At 41.5% G+C, this 19,030-nt stretch overlaps 1 protein-coding gene across 2 annotated transcripts in view; it reads left to right on the top strand.

Moving 5' to 3' along the window:
* The window catches only part of sema5ba (sema domain, seven thrombospondin repeats (type 1 and type 1-like), transmembrane domain (TM) and short cytoplasmic domain, (semaphorin) 5Ba), a 180,208-nt gene that overhangs the window by 49,898 nt on the left and 111,280 nt on the right, over positions 1-19,030 (top strand). For both annotated transcript variants that reach the window (XM_030757795.1, XM_030757794.1), the window contains exon 3: positions 17,138-17,365. In XM_030757795.1, the coding sequence (XP_030613655.1) occupies positions 17,185-17,365 (181 nt within the window). In that variant the 5' untranslated portion in view covers positions 17,138-17,184. The remainder of the gene's footprint in view (positions 1-17,137; positions 17,366-19,030) is intronic.

Below are 19,030 nucleotides of genomic sequence, written 5' to 3'. Positions count from 1 at the left end.
GATATGTGACATTTTATAAATAAATAAAACTTGAATGAAAATAAATGAAAACTTCAGAATGCTCTGTTTCAGATAGGAGTTTAGTGAGTGATGTGTTTATTTTTCTAACAGCAACAAATGGTTGCAATAAATGGAGGAACTGGGTCATTGTCATACACAGCGCTCACTGCCATGGCTGAACGGACAAAGAACGGAGCGTCGTCTGCAAAATCTCAAAAGCAGCCAACAGAAAAGACAGAAGGGAAACATCCATCCATCCATCCATCCATCCATCCATCCATCCATCCATCCATCTTGCACTTATCTAATTCAGGAATGAAATTTGATATTATTGATGATTAAAATTTGCCATGTAAATACTCCTTCAGTAAAAATATTCTAAATGTGACTGATCTCTGAGAAGTGCAGTATAATACAAAATCTAACAGAGACTGCTAACAAACACATGAATGAGATTTTGGATTCTGTAATAGATGAACCCTGGAAAGAATTCCTATGTGTAAAAAAAAAAATATTTAGGAGAAAATCCAAGTGTTTTTAGTTGAGCACGTACTGAGAAAGAAAAGTAAAATACAGTCCAGTGTACTGTTTGAAAATGAAGGACTCTTCTGTATTAACTTTTTGGAAACTTTTTTTTTTCTGATTTTCTTTATTTTTTTAACCACACAGTGAAGGCCTGGGTTCGATTCCACCTTGGTCCGGGCCTTTCTTTGTGGAGTTTGCATGTTCTCCCCGTGTCTGCGTGGGGTTTCTCCGGGTACTCTTGTTTCCTCCCACAGTCCAAAGACATGCAGTTAGTGGGGTTAGGTTAATTGATGATTCTAAATTGCCCATAGGTGTGAATGGGTGTCTGTCTCTCTGTATTAGCCCTGTGACAGGCTGGTGACCTGTACAGGGCGTACCCTGCGTCTTGCTCTAGGACAGCTGGGATAGGCTCCAGCCCACCCACAACCCTGAACAGAATAAGCAGAAGAGAATGGATGGATGGATTTATTGTCAGTATATTTTGCATATATCGTCAGTGTATACTCCTTATTGCAGTCCAGAAATATCTCTTTGTCCTAGACTGAAAGCAACTGTACTCTGAGGAGACTGGCACACTCACTCCATTTTGCAGTGAACATAAATGTATTTTAATCAGGATGTATTCTCTAAAAACACAAGCTTAAATAATGTATTTCACCATTACTGCTCATGTGCATGTATCCTGTTTCATTTACTGTCAGCAACTTAAAGATTTTGCAGCATTTTCATGGCCACTATGAGGTGTTCAGACATTTTGTTGCCACTATAGTTGTCATGAGCTGTGTGCAGGCTGTGAAACTTGTTGTGGTTCTTCAAAGGACCTGGTAAAACCCGTGATTACTGCCTCTGTGTGTGTGTGTGTGTGTGTGTGTGTGTGTGTGTGTGTGTGTGTGTGTGTGTGTGTGTGTGTGTGTGTGTGTGTGTGTGTGTGTCTCCATATCAGCACTGTGGATGTGTGTCATTGCGGGTGTTTGTGATATGGGTGCTCCCTTAATGTGTTCCTGCTCACAGTCCAGGGTGAGTGATCGGGGCAGTCTGCGGGATTGAATCCAGGCAAACACCAGGCTCTGCAGCAGGCTCACGGCTCTTTTCATTGCCCCCTTTGTGTCCCTGAGCATGGCTGCTGCTGATGGGATCATGGCTGTGGATCACTTCTGCTAATAACACTCAGCAAACCCTCCTCTCTTTAATTGGCAGGGGGTATTTCCTGCATCACACTCACAAACTCAGCAGTTAATTGCAATGTTAGCAAAGGCAGACACTATAATCAACTGGGAAGACAGGCAAGAAAGTTTTGTTTGCTGAAGTTGTCTTTCATCTTTAATTAAGACTTTGCATTATTGTCACAGATGTGATTAGATTAGTCACTTAAATTACTAATGACAGGCTCAAATATATAGCCTGAAGGCCAGAAATCATGGGCAGTATATGCCTGTGAACTAAAATCAGCTTGACACCACTGTGCCAGTTTGGGTCTGGCCTCGTGATTGGACAAAGCAAGCAAACAGTAAATCTACTGATAATTTAAGTCATCATCAGGGAAGAAGAGAGGTCGGAATGTGGTTAACTGATGATACTTGGATTGTGTGATTCCTGCTAATCGTACCACATGTGGTACATTCACTCTCACACCCAGAAGTGGCGATCATGCCCCTGTGCATTCAAAGTTGGATGATTTTAAAAGTTCAAATGAAACAAGTACCTGCTTACATCTAATATGAAAGTAGTTGCTGTTGAAATCAATACAGTGAGCTCTTCTTTAAAAAAAAATGACAGTACATTTACAGTACGCTGCGTAAAATTTTAAGCCATTCCTCATTTCTCTATATTTTCCTTCTAAGGAGGCGAGCTTTCTTCTCCTTTTTTAAAAATTGTTTTGAGCAACAGTTCTTCAGGCTTTCTGAAGGTCTTTCAAAGTTTTTTCTTTGAACATTGGCAGCTTTTTCACTCATTTTCAGTCCAGTCCTTCAACCTGACCATTTTTGAGCCACTTAACACTGACCTATGAATCATTCAAGCATAAAAAATGCCCCTAACTCAAGGAACCAATTTTAAATGGTATCTATAGGCACTTTGCTACTTGCAGCCTGTCACAAAAGCGCATAATTTGTTCCCATTTCTTTGCCAAAGATAACGCAGTTTGACAGCATAAAAGAGTATTTTGTGATCAACAAGGTGATTTCCAAATCCAAGAACATATCTCAGCGTGGTGTGCAGTGTGTCCTTAAAAGATCTGAGGAAAGTGGACAAGTGGGGGACAAAAGAAGAAGCGGCAGACTTAAAAATATCTGCAGCAGATGAACAGTATCTGAAAGTCATGTCCTTAAGAAATAGGGAAAAAATCCAGCAAAGACCTGACACAGGAGCTGAGGTATGCTAAATTACACAAGAACTGGACTGAAAATCAGTGGGAACAGGTCTGATTGAGTGATGAATCCATTGTTATTATGCATTCTATTCCTGAAGACTACTTAAAGAAATTACAAATTAAAAGCTTGCCTAAGAGAGTTCAGGCTGTGTTGAAGAATTAAAATAGTCATACTAAATACTGAGTTTCAAGCTTATCAGAATTGCACAAATGCAATTTTTACCTTATTTGCTGTATTTCCATGTATGATTGCACATTTCAATAAATATCTGCACTAATTTCCCATTTTCCTAGCAAAATCCAAAGAAATTAGGGGTGGCTCGACACTTTTGCACAACACTGTAGGTGTTCACGCTCGTATCAGCCATGTTCATTGTGTAATCCAAATTAAACATGCAGCATACTAAAACTTTATTAATTTCCACAAACACTATGAGGCAATTATTTAACAGTTATGTTAGCATCACATCATGCTCACCCTTAATACTCAGGTATTAAAAGTTCACATATGCATACAAAAATGAGGCTGTAGTAATTAAATAGTAATAACACAAACACACATTAGCAGCTGCACCCTCATAATGCTCTATTTGTGCACTGCACACGCTGCAGCCGTCACATCGTGTATCTCTGGCTTTACCCGTCGCGTGATGTGTTTTGATCTGGGCTCTCTTTGAAGTCGGATGTAATAAATTTGCTCATCAATTACAGTGTCTGGCTCTGCCTTCTGTGTGTGTTTTGTTTGGTGTCCGCTCTAGTTAATTAGAACAGAGCGCGTCTTGTCGTCCTTGAGATAGCAGCTAATAAGTGTGAGCTGTCTGAATCCCTGCTTCATAATGCCTGCTTTGCTCTACGGCGGGATAGTGTGTGGTGCAAATAACACGCAGAGCAGTACTCCTGCACTCTGGAGGTCATCTCTGCATCAAGAGTACAGCCTCAATGAGGGGTTCTCAGAGGTAGCAATGAATAGGTTCCAATTTTTTGAAGTCTTCACGCCTCACATGAACACGTTGTTGTGGTGATTTGTGAGCTAGTTAAAATTCCTCGAATGTTTTGCGGCATTGCAGCTCCTTGATGTCTGAAAGGTAGTAGTAGTCTTACGCCGCTATCTTATGTTATCAGCTGTTATCAGCCCAGCTTCCACTGCCCTGCTGTGTCTGTATCTCATCGTACGGCGCATTAAGCAGCCCAAACAATGCGCACTAAAAGATCTGAAAGCACGCCAGGTCTTGGCCTAGGTCTCCAAGACCGCCTGTGTCCTTGAATGAGATTAAGAAATGTCTCAACCCAAATGAGCTTCAGTGTATTTGCTGGAGATGCATCAGTGGAATTTGTGGGACCAGTAACAAAGCTGATAGCTGTGTCTTTGTTCTCGTTGTCGAGATTGATACCAACAAAACTGCAGATCACAAACTTGCGATTTTAACAACGTGAGGCAGGAAGTGAAGGGGAATGTTTTGTGTGTTTATGTCACAATCACTGCCGCTGTGGTAATGTGCCAATAAAGTAATGTTAATGCCTTTGAAACACCTCTTTAAAATTATTTGCCCCTCATAAGTGTCATTATTATAAATTATCCTGCCTGTGACACAATTATACCTGCAATGTTCATCCACAGTTGCGCTCCCAAGCTATTATAAATACATTATTGAATGTAATTATATCAGCAACAGACAAAACATGCATTCCTACTCATTTCACTAGTTAGTCTGTGTAATACTGTTAAGGTTTGATTTGACTACAGCTTGTTGTTGTCATCCAAGGCGAGATCAAAGTCGAAAATCTGAAGTGGAGGACATCAAAGCAAGCATCATCTCGATGGCTTGCAGATGTTTTTGATTTCATTATTTACTCTGTAAAGTGTTCTGCACAATGACGAGTCCGCCGCAACGTCCCAAAGGTGTCATCTTTTTTAAGAACTTAATTAATATGAAGAACTGTTGAAAGAGAATGAAATCAGTTACTTCAAAATTCACATTGAGGATGAAGTGCTAAAGTTGCCAATTAGTTGTGCGTCAGCAGGGTGATATAATCAGCTACTTGTTTCAGCAACAGTTTTTTCTTTTATGCTTGTGTGCTTTGGTTTTATTCAAGGTAAAGAGTTCGGGGATATTTCAGAAATCACCGACATGCACTTCTTGTTTTTTCTTCCTTTGCTAGAACACTTAAATATACCTCGCCTGTCCAGCCCTCACTATTCTCATGTAGTCAGTTCTTATTTTGAGCAAAGAGCACGAGCACAGAAAGCAGAATTAAAAACTCACATGTACCAAAGCCAGCCACCAAACCCCGCCTCTTCTTAGTGACCTTTGGCTCTCCAATTAACAACCTCTGCTTGGAGGCTCTGAAGCTCCTCTTTTGTAGCTGTGTCAGGACAGAAATGTGTGGAACAGACCTTTTGTTTGAGCAGTTATTCATGTCCCTGCCTTTTTGTTCCCTAATAGCCCATCATCTAGACACTGTACCTCTGACCCTCTGACACATCACTCTGCTAAACAAGAAAAAGGGCACCACTCAGGAACAGTGGAAATGTACAATAAATTATATCGGTATGCTCTGACTGAATACCAAATGCATAAAGACTCGGGTTTTAGGCGATTAACAGGCTGGACCTCTGGTTCCTTCCCCATTTACTTATGACCTCTTGAAACATGTCAACTTGTAAAACAGTGAATTTAGAGTTTTTCTCCTAAAGCGTGAGTTTGCCTTCTGCACTTACTTTAAAAAACAAAAAATCCATTTTCTACAAGCAAAAGGAACAGACTGGAGTAATAAAACATATTTTACAAAGATTATTTTCAAAGCAAAAGAGGCAAACATTCAGCGGGTTTAGCTTATCATATTTGAGAAAGTATCACTTTTGCTCACTCGCTGTTTTTTGAATGTCTCTGGGGTTTAGGCATTTGCTTGCACCAAATAGAGAATTTCAAGGCTTTTTTAAAAAAAAAAAAATCTGTTCCTTTTATTTTTTAAAGAAGACTGATGTAATATCTGGACTGTATGGTGAGGCTATTTTAATTAGCCAGTGAAATCCATTCAAAATCATCATGTTATTACTTAAACTGTACCGCTTCATGCTCAAGGGCCTACAGACCATTGATTGTTTCCACTGAATATGCCAAGACATTAATTAAACTCACTTTTTAACTAGCAAATTGCTTTTCTATATTCCTCACTTCCACGAATGCTATAGGACATTCTGTTTCATGCTTAACCTTTTGGCATTTACATGGTTTTCTGAAACTGCTGTGAGATTGTTTTACTTGTGAGGCCAGCTGCACCCTGCTTCCCTATAATGCACCTGAGCTCAGCCTGTATAGTAGCTCTCTAATATGAAACTGTTGGCCAAAATTGAACAGTCTCTTATTCCCTCAGCTCTCTGAACTAGCTGGGTGAGTTCAAATCAATATGGGCCCGGGGGTTCCCAGTTCACACAATGAAACAGTATCAGGTAGACACAGGGAGAAATGCAGTCGATAATATCACGTTATAGTTTCTATGTGTGTGAATGAAGGTGTGAGACTGTGGTTGACAGTGCCAAGTGAAATCATAATAGAGTTTCTGAAGGCCAGACACAGTGTATTATTACCTACCAGGGTTGTAGAAAGGTATAAAATGGCTGGCATTCACAGGTATGTGTGAGACGCAGGCGAGGTTTGAATTTGAATTTGTGTGTGTGTGTGTGTGTGTGTGTAGAGCCCGAGATTTCCCACCGTATCTTATGTTACACAGACTGCCGACCAAGCCGCCCCTCAGCACAGTCTGTCAATCAAATCATGTAATGATACTCTGATTGGCCGTCTCCTGACCATTAATAGCTGTCTGTCTGGCCTCGGCCCATTATCCTTCAATCAAACTCTTCTACAATCACTCCTGGTCAAATCACGCTCTTCACCTGATTTTTACTGTGAGCACATCCACTATATAATTGAGTCCCCCCCCCCCCATTTACAAGAGGCGAGCATGCGTTTGGTCATCTGTTTAGTGTAGTTTACCTGAGGCACCCGGAGCGTTTAAAACTCATGAAAAGGAAAAAGATCTTTTTCAGGATCTGTTTATCAAAGCTGCTGCTTCTCTGTGGTCTTCGTGGATTTGCTCAAATAAACAAATCTCATGGATAACTGTATCATCAGTCAAGCTGACATCTTCCTTTGCAATATAGAACAAAAAATAGATTACACAGACTGTGAAATATCACTAATTTTCTTCAGCTGATTGCAGCAGAACCACTTATGGTAAATTCTAGGAAGCTGTCTGAGTGGTTTGTGGACACCTCTAGACTAAAACACTGAGATGTATTTGCTACCTTTAACTGATCAGCCACACTGAAACAGCTCTGACTGCTGGAGTAACTTAATGCTATTAGCCTAATTTGAGATGAAATTATATAATGTGAGGACATGATTTTGCACATCAAGGGCACTAGTTATTAATTTAATGGAACAAATTGCTAATTAGTGCACGCAGATTATTAATTTGAGGCTAGACATGACTAATTTATGCTCCCAAATTAGATAAAGAAAAGTCTACCTCAAGCCCTACCAGACTAAACAATGTCCACTTACTCGATTTTTGTGGTGCTTTTGACCGCAGCTTGTAGTTTTCATTAGCTGCTGTAAGGGCTTTCCATAGCAGCCCATGCCTTGAGGGACCTATAAAGCATAAAAAGTCCACTATATCTACTTTGCATCATTTCATTTATGTGTCCAACCATGTAGAGCCCAAATATTCTCACAAATCAGCACCAAAAGAGGCGTCCTGGTTTCCTTTTTATTAAAATCACAACAGCAATCTCAGAGCAGATGCAGTGTGGGGTGAAGGCTGCAGCAGTACAGAGAGAGAGAGAGAGAGATCACTTGTAATCTCTTATGCAAATTTTAAGGCACCGAGCAGTCAATCCTGTTTCCGTAAGCTGATAAAAACAATTTCTTTTGTCTTTTAAAAACTGTTAAAAAATGTTTATAAAAGGAAGCTATATGATCCTCTTCTTTCTTGCATAACTTTTTAATAAAACGCTCTTTCCTGTCTTTCCTCCCTCTTCCCTGCTCCCTCATGTGCATCAGCTGTGAAATATTGCAGTTCCTTCTATAAATATGCTGTCATGTCTGCAGAAGGAGCATTAACCTAGAAGTTATCTCTAGTTGAATGACAAAGTATTGTAATTTAACAGATAGATGTATTTCTGAAAAAGCGTCACTACAGAGTAACTGTCGAGTGGATATTATATGGGGGCTAGTTAATATGAATATGAGGAACGGATTGACTTTATCTGCCGTGACAGAAATTGTGATCGCACTATATGCCGCTCTTAAATGAAAGAGAGCAACGGTTGACACTTTCACTTCAATTATGTCCTTCAGCTTCAGATATCTGCAAATAATTTATCAGAAAATAGCTTCGTGAAACCGGGAAGAAAACAGAGAATGAAAGAAAACAAAGCACTAAAGGCAGGAGTCAGATAGAGCATAGCCTGCAGGTCTTTACACATTTGTTCATGGTCACAAAGTTATGAATGAAATATGTTCACATCTATCCGGTGTCTTTTTTTTTTTTTTTTTCTGTGCCGCCTCTCAGCGCACATCTCAGCTGACAGTCCGCAGCTACAAGTGTATCAGATGGCACCTTTCCCTCAGGCACCGTAACGTCTCGATTCCACCGCAGCCTCTGATTTGATATCGGACATAATCCAGACAGCCCCCCCACCCCCCGCCCCCACCCCCCCCCCCCCCCCCCCCCCGCCAACCTCACCACCATCAGCCCTGTCACTCACTGTTTCCCATAAACACAGAGACATGCACACACATTTTTTTTTCTCCAGTCTGAGGTCAACCCTCCCTCATTCCTATGGAAGACCTTTTCTCTGCCTCTGCCTGCTTTCTCAAGCATGATTGAAGATACTCAGTAACAAGAGATGCTTGCCCTGACCCCACCGTAACCCCTTCTTTAAAAAAAGAAAAAGAAAAAAGTCTTCTGTCTGACCCTGCAACCATCTTTGCCATCATCTTCATCTTTGTGTGTCCTTCCTCAGAGTGTGTTGTCTACATATTGTGCCCAGCTCCCTTGAGACTCTCAGGAGGCCCCCTCCCGCTGCCCCAGCCCACCCCCTATCACAATGCCAGCATTAAAGAGATTGGTGGGGTTGAGCTATTGAGTCGAATTAGACATGGTCAATGTAGCTTTGGCTGGACCAAACTGCCCGAGGGCACAAGTTAGTGAGGCTGAACAGGATAGGAATGTGGTGGCAATGTGCAACTGTAGTGTGGCTCTCTGTGTTTATCACAAAGTGCGGTTGGATTAACTTAACAAAGGTACATGCAAACACACAAGTAAGCAGAAATGACGGTGAGATAAAATGACAGGTGTGAAATGAGCCCTGCTGGATTTTTGTCACGTTTTTTTTTTTTTTAACAAACCTGCTTGATTTACGCTCGGAGTTGGAGGCGTGGATCTTGCCTTTACTTCCTTGAGGAAACAGGTGTTATTTCCTTCTGCTGTAATTCATTTCTGTGTGAGAGAGAATTCCGGTGAGCTTTGGGATGAGGAGGTATTTGTATTCCTGCACCATGAAAGCTAATGATGAGCATTGGGAGAGCTGCAGCAGGCTCTGTAGGAACAGCACATTTTTTATGCACCTAAAGCTCTGGAGGGGCTTAACTTGAAAAAGTGCTAAAAGATACTTAACAATGATGTCTAATCACTTCTACCGAATCAAAGAAAACGGAAAAAAGACCCTCCCTCCGGGAGCTTTGCTGTAGAAGTTACCAATTAAAGTTCTTTTCTGCTGTCAAAAAGCAACAAACACTGATTTATTGTTATTTTTTTTTTCTTTTCTTTTTTTATCCTATATGCCCACACCCCAGTGGTCACACAGGCTTCCTTTCTGCTCCAAAATGGCACAAAATAGACAGTCCTGTACACAGACAGGAAGTGCTTCCCAATGGGCCAGAAGCAATTTAATCAGTGTCATATCAGACTCTGATGAGATTGTGCTCAGGGAGTTGGCATTGAGCTGTAATTAAAGGTACCCTCCTTGCAAGCTCGGTGGAAATTAAGAGGCAAACAAGCAGCAGAGGTGCAGTGGACTCTGGAAACTCCTGGTCTATAACTGTCTCAGCTGTGGAAAGCAAATAAGGAGTGATAAAAGGAACAGAGGGTTAGATGTGAGATGGGGGGGTGTTTGGGGGCTGGGATGATCAGGATTGCTTGCGTTCACCTGAAGAGTGGCCGTGATGAGTGCCTGAAAGAATGTGTTGCCGTCTGACAAACACATTTTGAAAAATTGCAGTTATGGCCTCCTGCCCGGCCCTGATTCTTTTCTCAAGCTGAAGGTGAACAGTAACATTTGGAGCCAAGGCTGTCAGGCTGAACCATCATTTGACACCACAGTTTCAGTTAAATGAAGGAGAGATATGAGAACAGAGGTTATTCAATGGAAGAACCATTTTAAGGCATTTCTTTGTCAGCCTATAGAGCATCTATACAGCTCTTAAAAATGGTTGGCTCCAGCTCATGATGTTTTATAGCAATGCAGCAGTTTTTTTCTTTGCCACCTTAAGGCAAAGAGCTTCCAGCAGTCTTATAAGTTAGGACATCAAGTTTGGCACATGCAGACTGGGCAGCGATAGTGGCAATTGAATTCGAGCAATATCACATTCAGCATTTTGGCTCAGGCTCCCCTGGGTTGTAAGATTGTTACAACTGTGAACAATGAACCACCAGTTTAGACCAAATGTATCACCACCAATTCTTTCACACTGGTCATTTTTCATGTGAAGCAGCCCAAAAATTGCACGTCTTGTAGCTGGATTTAAAAAGTGGTTTTGTTGACTCACTGTAAGGATATTTTTATGGAATTTTGAGCTATTTTTCCCAACTAAATGGAAAAGCTTGCATACTGTCATACTGTGAGGCCAAAGTGAACAAATGAGACGTGTAACACGTACGATCTACTAGTTTCAGAAAATGTGTTCGCTTTGCATGTAGCCTAGGTCTTACCTGAATCCTAAATGGATTACTGGCAGCCTCGCCAGTGTTAAGAGGTTTGGCGTAATTGTAAAATACTGTATCCTGAAATATATATGGGATAAAGTATCAGCTGCACTTTTAAATGTGATGTAATATAGTATGCCACGACCCACTACCATCTCAACAATAAAGTAGAATTATCACCCTTTTTGATAATGTCACCAAAAACTAAAAGTGTAGAAGCTTTGAGAAAATATGGTTGATGGCAGAGTTGTTGCATTGGATTGCATTCGATTTCCTGGGTCTACCTACTGAATGCAAATACTGCTTTTGCTTAATTTAATACATATTGTTTATATTTCCCTACTTCAAGCTTTTCATTGTCTTCCCTTCCTCCTCATCATTGGGCAGTCTGTCCCCCCCCCCCCCCCCCCCCCTCCCTTTGGAGCCTGGCGAGGTCTGTGCCTAAATACACTCAACCTGGTTCCTGCTGCTTAACTACCAACTTGCTGCTCTGTTGCCATAGATACATGTTGGCGCTGGTGAGGACTTGTGAGAGCTCGCAGAGGAAATTTTTAGATTTACAGGCTGCCACCTGGATAAAGAGTTAACATTTTTATCAAAAAGTAAACAGCTTACCTTGCTTATCTAAGTTCAGTTTTCCAGAATTGCCCAGCACAAAACCTTTTAATTGCAAGCCGATGGGAATAAAACTGAATTGTTGCAGTGCTCTGGGCTGTTTACAACATGCTGCACCGCGCAGAAGCATCCCAGTGAGATATTAATGCACTTCACCTGGGCAGGAAATACACCGCCTTTAGCCTTGAAACGTTTAGGTCAAAATGGGTTTTTAGCCTACACGAGTACGCAGTTAGGAGTGAGAGAGTATATTTACTTAAATATTCATCTCCATTTGACATTTCCTTTTTCTTTGTTCTTTTTTAGATAGTATTACTTCATGTCCAGAGTAAAATCCAAAATAATGTGTGGATAGTGCAAGGCCGTACACTTCTTCTTCAGTGGTAATTATCTTGGCTCCGGGAGGGAATCATCAAAAAAAAAAGTTTCAATCATTAGATAAAGTTTGTCGGCATTACCAAAGATACTGATGCTAGCTAGCTAGCTAGCTAATAGTGACAGATGCTTTAAAGGCATTTCAGGTAAAGTCCCATGTACTGAGAGGTTGTTTAGAATCTAAATGTTTCAAATGTCATTTCCAATAAGTGCCCCACTTGTCATGTTTGATGTGAGACAACACTAAACTGCTCAAATGTATGTGCACTACATTAAAGTGTGTGACTGGAAGCAGCCTTCCAGAATAGAGAAACATAAAGCAGAAAATTGGGATAAAGAAACTGAAGTGTGACAGCCAGGAGGTTTGTTTTCTGCAAGTCATTTCCCCAATTTCTCTCTCACATTGCCACTTTCAAATGAAATATAAAAATGCAAAAAGAAGAAGAAGAAAAGTACTGTTAGTAAGTTTATACTTTTAAGGGAAGGTTAAAAAAAAAAGAAGTCTTAATCAGCTGGAGCTGTGTTTGATTGACAGCAGCAGGCAGGCAGGTCAGTACAGCGTACAAGCAGGGGTTTGTTAGCAGTTGCGTCAGATGATAGGAGTCATACCACCAACGAAGGAGACTGAAGTGGTGTTTGAAGGTCCGTTTGAATGCTCTTCGGTCTATAGTATTCAAAGTGGAAATAGCAGCTCTCTTTTCCCTGATATGTGTTTGATTGGTTCCTTGTTGAATCAAAAGAGACTGTCAGAATAAAAGCTAATGTATACGGTATCATTGTTCCAAGGCTTCTTCCTCTTGTGACTGCTCCCTTTAGAGGTCGTCACAGCAGATCGTCTGTCTCCATCTCACCTTCTCCCTTGTATCCTCTACTGTTACACTAACCCTCTGCATGCCCTCCTTCACTACAGTCATGAACCTTCCCTGTGGTCTTCTTCTTTACCTTCTGCAGTCCCTACTCTCACCTCCACATTTCCTTCTCTCTCGCCTTTGTCTTTGCCCAACAGTAGCACAGTTTCCACCAGCACCCTGCTGGTCATCAGCACCCTGCTGGTCAGCAGCACCCTGCTGGTCAGCAGCACCGCTGGCGGTTGTTGTTGTTGTTGTTGTTGTTAACCCAGGCTCCAATCATTCTGTTATGTGGCGCAATTGTGGCATCATGCAGTCAAAGACTTAGACTGTCTTCCTATGACTGACTGGTAAGGCTGCAGTTGTATAATGATACAGTCTATTAACCTTTACTGTAAGCTGGAAGTCAGGGTCATTCATGGCATATCAATAAAACATGTTGTCAAGCCAAATCAGGACATCAGAAGTCTTCCAGAAGGTTAAGCTACTCGCATCAAAGTAAAAAGCAGAACATGTGATTAAGAATGCAATTTAATCTCAGCTGGCCTTCAAAACAGGTGAAAAATATTTCATAAGAACAGTGAAAGCACAGAAATCCAAGATCACAGTGAAAGTTCATTGTCTTTTATTTCTCAGTTTGGGAAACAACAATACCTCCTCCTCATTGACCACCAGTAAACCTCCCTCCCTCCCTCCCTCCCTCCCTCCCTTCCATCCTTCTTTAAAAAAAAAAAAAAAATGTTTGGTTGAAGTTTTACTTATGAAAAAGGACCAAAAAATTCTACTCTGCAGACAATTTTCACAGCATTGATGCAGTAAGAATCTCTCCTTCTCACCTTAAATTATTGACAAAGAGACGTGCTTGGACATTTATTAGCCCAATCCTCACTGGTATCCTCTAAGTCCTCAGCAAATAGTGTACCTCTCATTGACTCATTGTACCTGACTGAATGATCAACTGACAGGAAAAACAGTGGCTCACTGAGTCTTTTTAAAAGCATCTGTGTATGTGCATTTGTGTGTGCATGTGCGTGTGTGTCTTCTATGGACAGCTTCCTCTGTGGTATTGATTGTCCTGGTTCCTTGCCGACAAACTGTTGCTAATCCCAAACACAGCAGGATGGGAAATTGGATGGGCACTATCAGGCCTCTTTGGAGTTGACTTAAAGATTCTCACTTCACATAAACACACACGTGCACAGTGGTTTGCAAGTGTGCACGGACACACTCAGGAGTTCATGTTGGCACACAGCATGCATCAGCTCTGCCCACACGCTGTGACCCAATATGGAGTGTGACCAGCTGTCCATGTCTGGATTCTGCCTGTTTTCGGTGCTGACATTTGAGCGCATCTGGGTTTGCTTGAGTGTGTGACATGCCTTTCCTTAGAAATTTCTTGACAACCACGCACTAGCCTCATTCAGCTGCTGACAGTACAGTTCCCTCCGTGTGTGTCCGAGCAAAGATAACTCGGCCACCGCAATTTCGAGCTTACAGCAGAGTCCCGGTCATCTGTCATGATCTCCTGCCCTGCCTGTTCTCAGTCCAGCTTTTTAACTAATGAGAGGATTTGTAGGATTTGTAGAGTCATTCTTTGACTTTCAGGACTCAGTGATTTAGTATGAATTAAGTACCTGCCAAAGCTGCTCCTGTAGATAATAGAAATAAAAAAAAAATGACATGTTCTAGAGAATAAAATTCATACCCTTGAATAAAATATTATTGGTTTGATTTTACCTTGGCACCTTAATTGGGTGTCATCCTGCACTCTTTCTCTGCGTGTGTCATATCTCACTCTACAGTGAGGTATGTAGTGAAAGTAAAAATGTCAAAAGCAGAGAGGAATGAATGGGGAACCTGCTGAAGAAATAGATTTCTTTATCATTCATACAGTTGTCTCTGTAATATCTCTGCTTGCACTACACAAAACCTGGCTTTGCCTGAGTGATAAATGCAACTTTTCTTGAAATAGAGACCAAAAAAAATAAAAAATATAAAGAACAAAAGAAGTTATGCCAAGAATTTAAAAGACAACTTGGCACCCGTCGATCCAAAGCACTCCAATGAGTTACGAAACAAGCAGGCATCCTGTAAGAAGAAGCTAAAACTGGGAACCTATGGTCACACTTCTCAGCTTTAACCTCCCGAACAGCAGAAACTGCGCCACATCACTTTGGTTGAAGCAGGGCATGTTGCACCCAACCAAAAGGAAGGTTGAATGTTAAATAAAGACTGAAGTTTCGTATTTTTAGAAGAATATATTTGCATGAAATTCCCAGATGCACAGACCTCATTATGCTTATTTAAATCAAAATTACAAAGACATTCACGTTCGGTGACAAAATCACTTTTGCCAGCACAGAAGTGTTTTTCTAATCAGAAACTGGTACTGATGATGCTACCAGGAAGAATGTGTTGTGCCTGATTGCGGAGAGGACACTGTGATGTGATTTTGCAAGGTTGTGGAAACAGTTAACAGGATCTAGATGTATGTAGTGGAGCTTATGGATCATATCTTATTCATTTGCACACATTTTGGGACTAATTTCACTCCGTATATATGCAGGGAATGGCCGTTTACTTCAGGAAGCGTTTTAGTCCATAAATGGAAGAATCACCTTCCTTACACACATAACAAAAGGAATAATTTAGTTGATAAAATATGAGTTTAGCAAAAAAAAAAAATGCACAAAATGGAGCGCTGAAGGTCTCAGAGTAGTACAGTAGCATGCTCAACCATCGAGCTGCGAGGACAATGGCGGGTAAAATCCGACGAGGGGAAAGACAAAGGTAGAAGAGGTAGAGCGTGCAGACGCAACTGCGCCGTGATGCGTTTTCAAGAGTCTCAACTTGATGATGCACTCAAATATTCATGCTCCCTCTCAACCAAACAAAAACCCGACAGCTGCCTGGCAGCAGTGGCGTGAAGCTGCCGGCTCGAGTGGCCCGTATGTATCCCATAAAGAGGATTCAGTCATTTTTGTATCTTTTTTTTTTCATGTTTCAGGCTGGAGGACAAACATTATAAAGTAATAAAAAATACGGGCATGATCAAATGATTCTTGAGCCATAAATAGCATTTTAAAAGCCAAACATTAAACATGAAATCAAACTGGCCATTTTGGATGGATCCTGTTGTCTCATTTGTGTCTTTAGCAATACCCCAGCGCACACCGCCTTTCTTTGCAGTGTGGTGTGGTCTGAACAGTGAGCCCTGAAGCTCGAAACACATCCAGCTTTACTGAATCTAGTCTATTGTGGAGTACATTGAATACTTCCACCTGTTTCATCAACATTATTTTAGCTGGCAGTAGCGGGAGGCCGGTTGACTCCACTGTATTGTAATGACAAACATGGGCACTATTTGCATTTGCCTAATTAGTTACCAGCTGTAGTGAGAGGGATAATTGATTGCAGGGCAATATGGTTGATTTGCAACTCAACCAAGCTAATAATTTGTTATTGATTGAAGCATTAGTGAGGAAAACACTACAGAGATATGTAACCCAGCCAAAGTGCTGCAGAAAGTTGATGCTCTCAGTTTTTAATCTACTTTAATGATATTACACTCCGCTAAGCTAACATCGTAAGGAGTGCGGGGTGGGAGATGATGAACTGCTGGTTTCAGCTCCGCACTGTAGACTCATATGTTATAACGGGAAGAGATTACATTTAGTGGGGAAGCAGGGGTGTCTAGATGTGTGTGCGTTTGGAACATCTGTGTGTACGTCTTTCTCCTGCTGCTGCCATAATCTGTTTGCATAATACAGAGGACGTAGGAGAAACCATTAATGCACTCAAATGCATCACGTGGTGCAGTAAACATGTCAGGATGTCAGGTGTGCGCGGGGATCAAAGCCGTGCAAACATTTTACCAGCACGCCTCCTAAAAGCCGCAGTTTTTAAGTGAAATCCTTTCTGCCTCATTGGCTGCCTCGTCCAACGGCCCACGATTGCATTCAACTTTCCCGTTTCAGTCAGCCATCAAATTAACTTCAAAGGTTTAATTGCACATTTTAAATAATTATCTCAAGGTCAGAAGTGAGGTACTTCTTTAAGACGGCTCATTCTGGCTAGTTTTTCCCACTCTGTGCGTCTTTTTTTTTTAACCCTCCAACTCTATTCATGTATTTCCTGCATTTTCCTCAGCTTTCTGGCTTGTCTTTCCAGCCACCCTCTATTTATCTGGGGTTTCTTTTTTGAACACGCAGCAATGTCCTTTCTACCAAAATGTTTTTCCTTTTTTTCCCCCAATCTCTTTCTGTTCTCCTGCTCTTCATTCAGGAAGGCCCTCAGGAATAGAAAGTCTGAGAGAAAAGAAATGATTTTGAAGTGACTCAGAGAGAGTTTCTTTCCTTTGAATCCAGGTGTAGAAATGTTGCATTGAGGTGCTGAAGTCGTTTCTTCTCTTCTCCAGCTGCATCCCAGAGGCCCAGCTTGGCAGTTAGAGGAGAGGTCATCACCATGACTGCGTCCTCACGGGACTCCGCCCCCTCGTCTATGGCTGGCCTCTTCCTGCTCCTTCTCCTCCCAGCTGTTTTCGCGCAGAACTCTGCTGTCCCAACAACCCCGACCCCGTCCCTGCTTGACCCGCTGACGCAGCCGGAGTGCACAAAGAAAGAACATCCAAAGGTTTCCATCAGAGGTCAGTGATCATCTGCATCCACATGCTTCGTATCAGTTAATGCTATACTTGCACTGCTACTTTTACATGGACGCATTTGCTGGGAGAATGCAGTTTGTGGCTTCTGTCAAATTTGCATTTTCATTCAGCTTCCCAGTAATCTGATATCTTTCTTTTCTTCTGTGACAGCTTATTTTAAAGTTTGAGATTTATTACAGTTTCTTTTTTAACAAAAGAATTGGAAATGAGGGAAACACGAAAGGACAGGCTGTGAAGGAAGAAAAGTGGGTATTTCAAAAAGTAGTCAAGCTGCTGCTACTGACTTATTTGGAGTTGTAAAAAAAGCCCGATACTTCATTTTAGTGTCAGTTTCAGCTTTATTCAGACATAGTGGGCACAGTTTTTTTTGGATGGGGAACACTCTGCTCTGAGTAATCATGTTGAATTTCATCTCATTGTACTGCTGTCAACTTAGCAGTTTGTCTGTGGCGTACATTCACTCATGCTAAGTGTGCACGCGGCAAGAAAATGAGGCCCATCCAGTTGAAATCTGGCTGAGGTTTCCATCAGGGCATCCTTTAAAGGTGAGTGCTGCCATATTTGGTATCAAGGTTTAGGTTTCTGTGTAGGCTCAATGAACCGATGGACAATAATTGTTTAGGAAGGAAGAAAATCTCTAACAGTATCACGCAAGAAAAATAATTATCAGCTTTTTCATAGGTCGTTTCATTTCATTGATCACGCTCACATGTTAATCCTGGACCATTTTCTCAGTGTCGTCACGAGGTTCTTTCAGCGTTATGGGTAATCAGCGGCTGGAGCAGAACCAGATGCTACAGGCACAGCTGCACAACTGTAAGAACAAATGAGACCTGGAATCTGCCTGTATCCCCTAATTGTTGAAATCTCTTAACGAGAGGCAATAAAATTGATTTTTACAAGTTTTAAGTTCGATGCAGCAAACTGTTGTTATCACGTTAAGTCACTGGATTCGGTGCTGCACAGCTGTACAGCTGTTTTCCGTATATGGAAACATACTTGCCACTTTTTCAATTTTCATAAACATGTCTTTGTGCCATCTGTGATACAACTTCACAGTGTGGCATCCGGTGGGGTCAAAAGGGATCTGCAAAAGAACAGAAAGCAAAACGGGCCGCGATTAAAATGATAGAGCAGAATAATGGCGCCCACTATCTTGCCTGTTCATCTGTACAGTGGGCCAAGAAACGAGGTGTTCCTCGCTGCGTGAAATGGGACAGAACAGTTTGGAGCACAGAATCGCAGATAGATATGGAAGAATCAAAGGTAAACACGCACAAAATTGCTATGTTTATTTTTGAATGGGGTCTGTTTGTGTTTCATCTGCCAAGAGTGGTGACTAGGATTGAAAAGACCCAAAAAAAAAAAAAAAAAAAGTAAAATTGCTGGTGGGGATCGAGGAGAGAAAGACAGAAATTGGAGAGGTGGCCCAAAGGTTTTATGAAATACTCTGTGCCCCTCTAAACCATACATCAAACCTTTTTGGTGTTTCTTATTTGGATCCCTACCAAGACTGCCTCTGTGCTCGGGGCCACCTCATCCATGTTGTAAACCTGAACTGCCGCTCATGATTCTGAAGACTGACATAAAGACCTGTGCGCCATTTGGTCCTTGCTGTGTAAGAGCAGTTTTAAGTTTAAAAACTGG

Source organism: Archocentrus centrarchus, chromosome 21, assembly GCF_007364275.1.
Source record: "Archocentrus centrarchus isolate MPI-CPG fArcCen1 chromosome 21, fArcCen1, whole genome shotgun sequence".
Classification (NCBI taxonomy): Eukaryota; Metazoa; Chordata; class Actinopteri; order Cichliformes; family Cichlidae; genus Archocentrus; species Archocentrus centrarchus.
This window is presented reverse-complemented; position numbering and strand designations above follow the sequence as displayed.